The sequence below is a fragment of the Orycteropus afer genome, unplaced genomic scaffold (genome assembly GCF_000298275.1).
Source record: "Orycteropus afer afer isolate SDZICR_OR568_19922 unplaced genomic scaffold, OryAfe1.0 scaffold00048, whole genome shotgun sequence".
Taxonomy (NCBI): Eukaryota; Metazoa; Chordata; class Mammalia; order Tubulidentata; family Orycteropodidae; genus Orycteropus; species Orycteropus afer.
In genome coordinates, this window is record NW_006921635.1 from 12,119,185 (window position 1) to 12,122,656 (window position 3,472).

Sequence of the window (3,472 nt, forward strand, 5' to 3'; positions counted from 1 at the left end):
TTGAACCACCAGCCTTCTGGTTAGCAGTCAAGTGCCTTAGCCACTATGCTCCATTTTCCTTTAATAAGGTATAATTTATATAGACTAAAATGTACACATCATAAGGGCTCCGTTAATAAATTTTGACTAGTGCATACACCCATGTAACCACCATCAAAAACAAAATACAGAACATTTTTCTCTCCCTAGAGTATGACTTCAGTTATACTGTCCTAGGGGTAACTGAGGAGCTCTGGTGGCATAGTGCCAAAGGCATTTGACTGCTAACCAGAAGGCTGGCGGTTCAAACCCACCAGCCGCTCCTTGGGAGGAAGGTTGGGCAATCTACTTCTGTAGAGATACCACCTCAGAACCCAAGGAGGGGTCACTGTGAGTTGGAATTGACCCGACAGCAGTGAGTTTGGTTACTTTAGCGGAAACTGTGTTCTGACTCCTCACCTCCATGGCTCACTTTTTTAAAATTAAAAAAATATGTATTTTTTAATTATGATTTGGGTGGAACTTTACAGAGCAAATTCATTTTCCATTCAACAGTTCATACACATTTTGTTTTATGACGTTAATTGCAATCCCCACAATGTAACAGCTCACTTCTCACTTCCTCCCTGTGTCCTTTCCTATGGATCCTGCCCTCTGAACTCTCTCCCTGTGCAAATGCTGTCCTTCTGATCTCCCATGGTTGATTGCTCTAAGGTGTACACCTCCCTGGTGTAATTGTTCACCTGGTAGGCCTTGCTGGAAGTTAAGCCATGGGAATGAGTTCTGTTCCAGGCCTTGTCTTTTTCATGATTTTGAATTTTGTTTCACATTTTTCTCTCACTCCTTTCAGGATCTCTAATTTTGATCCCTTTCTGAATGACTGACAGTGGTAGCTGGGTACCATCTAGTTCTTCTGGTCTCAGGGCCATGTTGGCTGAAGTTCCTGTGGTATAGGCCTTTAGACTGATTGTTTCCATGTGTCTTTGGTTTTCTTCACTTATCTTTGCTCCTGATGAGGACAGACCAATGTTGCATCTTAGAGGGCTGCTTGCAAGCTTTTACATCCCTCCATGGGTCCTTTTTGCTTTTCTTGTGTTCATACAGGTTGTATCATACAGTATGCATTTTTTAAGGTAAGTGGCTTCTTTCATTCAGGATAGTGTCTTGAGATTTATCTGTTACTATGGGTATCTACAAGGAGCTCATATGGCATAGTGGCTAAGGCATTGGCTGCTCACCCTAAAGTCTGAGGCTCAAACCCACCAGGTGCTCCATGGGAGGAAGATGAGCCGATCTACTTCTTTAAAGATTCACCACCTTGGAAACCCATTGGGGTCACTGTGAGTCAGAATTGACTCGATGGCCGTGCGTTTGGGTTGCTTTGGTGTCTGTAGCTCATTCCTCATTTTTGCTCGGTAGTAGTTCTTTGTGTGAATAGAACACATTGTGCTTAGCCGTTCTCCTCTTGATGGGCGTTTGCATATTTGCATTGTCTCCAGTGTTTGGATGTTATGGCTCAATATGCTGTGTACATTCCTGTCATTTTTGTTGGCATGTGTTTTCATTTTTCTGTAAACAGCTAGGAGTAGAATTCATGGGTCATGGACAGTTATATGGCTAATTTTATAAGATGTTGCCCAGGAGTTCTCCGAAATGGTTGAAATTTTTATGCTCTAATCAACGGTATTATGAAAGTTCCAGTAGGTCCATTTCTCTGCAAGCCTTAGGTGTTGCCAGTCTTTTTGATTTTGTGGTTTTATTGGGCTTGACCTTGCTAATGATGTTGAACATCTTTTATGGTGTGCCTTTTGACCATTCCTGTATCTTTTATGAGTAACTCACATTTTTAAAAGAACATTTTTTTTCTTTAAAGAAGCTCATGGTACCATTGGTGTCTGGTCCTTAATTAGAGCTTGCTGGCTGATTTTAAAACATTCTTTGCAACTTAGTTGGTTAGGGTCATTTTAGAGCGGGTCTCTGGTCTTCAAAGGAAGTAAGTTTTGGAGGTGCAAAGATGGATGATGATGCTGCTGTGTAATGGGAAAGGCCTGTCAGTCGGGTCCTAGTTGAGAAGCCAGGAGGCTGATGAATGAGGAGAAGGGAGAGGTAGGAGGTGAGGCCCAAGATTTGGTCCTTAGAGGCCTTCAGGAAGACTTAGGACTGATGCTAGGAGCAGTGGGGAGCCGCTGGGTGATTTCAGGCAGGAGCGTGACCTGACTTATTCTACCTCCCTGGTCCTGAGTGTCTGTCTTCCTTCTCTATGGAGTGGTCTGGGTCCCTGCAAGGTGCACCAGTCTCTGAAGATGGATGACAGTTGCCGTCCAGGCGTACTTATGCACATGCTTACTTAGTTATATCTTTTCTCCTGTCTCTCCCTCAGGGCTCCACCGCTATGTCTGGCTGGTTTACGAGCAGGACAGGCCACTGAAGTGTGATGAGCCCATTCTAAGCAACCGATCTGGAGACCATCGTGGCAAATTCAAGGTGGCATCTTTCCGCAAAAAGTACGAGCTCAGGTCCCCAATTGCAGGCACCTGTTACCAGGCTGAGTGGGACGACTATGTGCCCAAACTCTATGAACAGCTGTCAGGGAAGTAGGGAGAAGCTGAGAAACGGAAACCAGCTCATGGGCCCCATTCTTGAATTTGTGGGCAGTGTTCTTGAATTCAGTGATGCATGTAGATTTGTCCTCTTCCTGCCTTCCATTTTTACAGGTGAGACTTGAGAAGTCAGTGGTTTAGGGTGACTTTTCCTGCTGCCTGTCCTTTGTAATTCCAGAAGATCACACTTCCCAGTTTATAGTTTGATCTGATTAGAACTCCATTTTGGGGGACGTTTTGGTGCTGTGATGGGGCCATGAAATAGTTACTATAAAAATAGCAACCCAGAAAATTTAGAGAGGAGAAGAATCCAAGTGAAAAGACCCAAGACTGTAGCAGTAGAGCAAAGCATCAGTGAATCTTTAAGGGAGGCCCACTTCTCTAGTGTCAAGGTCTGGCCGTCTGGACAAGCAGCAGTGCAGTGAGAGGGTATCAGGAGTCCTCAAGTCTGCCTGTTAAATTAATTACTCGTTGGCATAAGTAAAGCTCATCTGGAGTTGCTGAATGTTGTGTTAATTTTGCTGTTTGCTTATAGTTGAATAAAAATAAAAACAATGAGTGGACTCACCAGGACTGTCCAGATGTTTTTGCTTTTTGGAATTCCAAACCAAAAACCAAACTCACTGCCGTTGAGTCGGATCCGACTCATAGCGACCCCTCCTTGGGTTTCCGAGGCGGTATCACTACGGAAGTAGATTGCCCAACCTTCCTTCCTTTTGGATTTAGGGTTTTGTAAATATGGGACATTAAGAGACAACCTCTAAGGTGAATGCACCCCTCTCCCTGACCAGCAGTAATACTTGGGGTTGACCCAGGGACTATCCTGATGGCTTGTACCATTAAGCTACAGTAGAAGTAGCCATTTACACTTGAGGTTTTTAAAAAATCATACA

The 3,472-nt window shown here is 44.0% G+C and overlaps 1 protein-coding gene across 1 annotated transcript in view; it reads left to right on the forward strand.

Annotated features, from left to right (window-relative positions):
• PEBP1 (phosphatidylethanolamine binding protein 1) overlaps positions 1 to 2,577 on the forward strand; it is a 7,322-nt gene extending 4,745 nt beyond the window's left edge. The window contains exon 4 of the mRNA XM_007938207.2: positions 2,360 to 2,577. Coding sequence (XP_007936398.1) covers positions 2,360 to 2,577 — 218 coding nt within the window. The remainder of the gene's footprint in view (positions 1 to 2,359) is intronic.
• Positions 2,578 to 3,472: the final 895 nt, after the last annotated feature.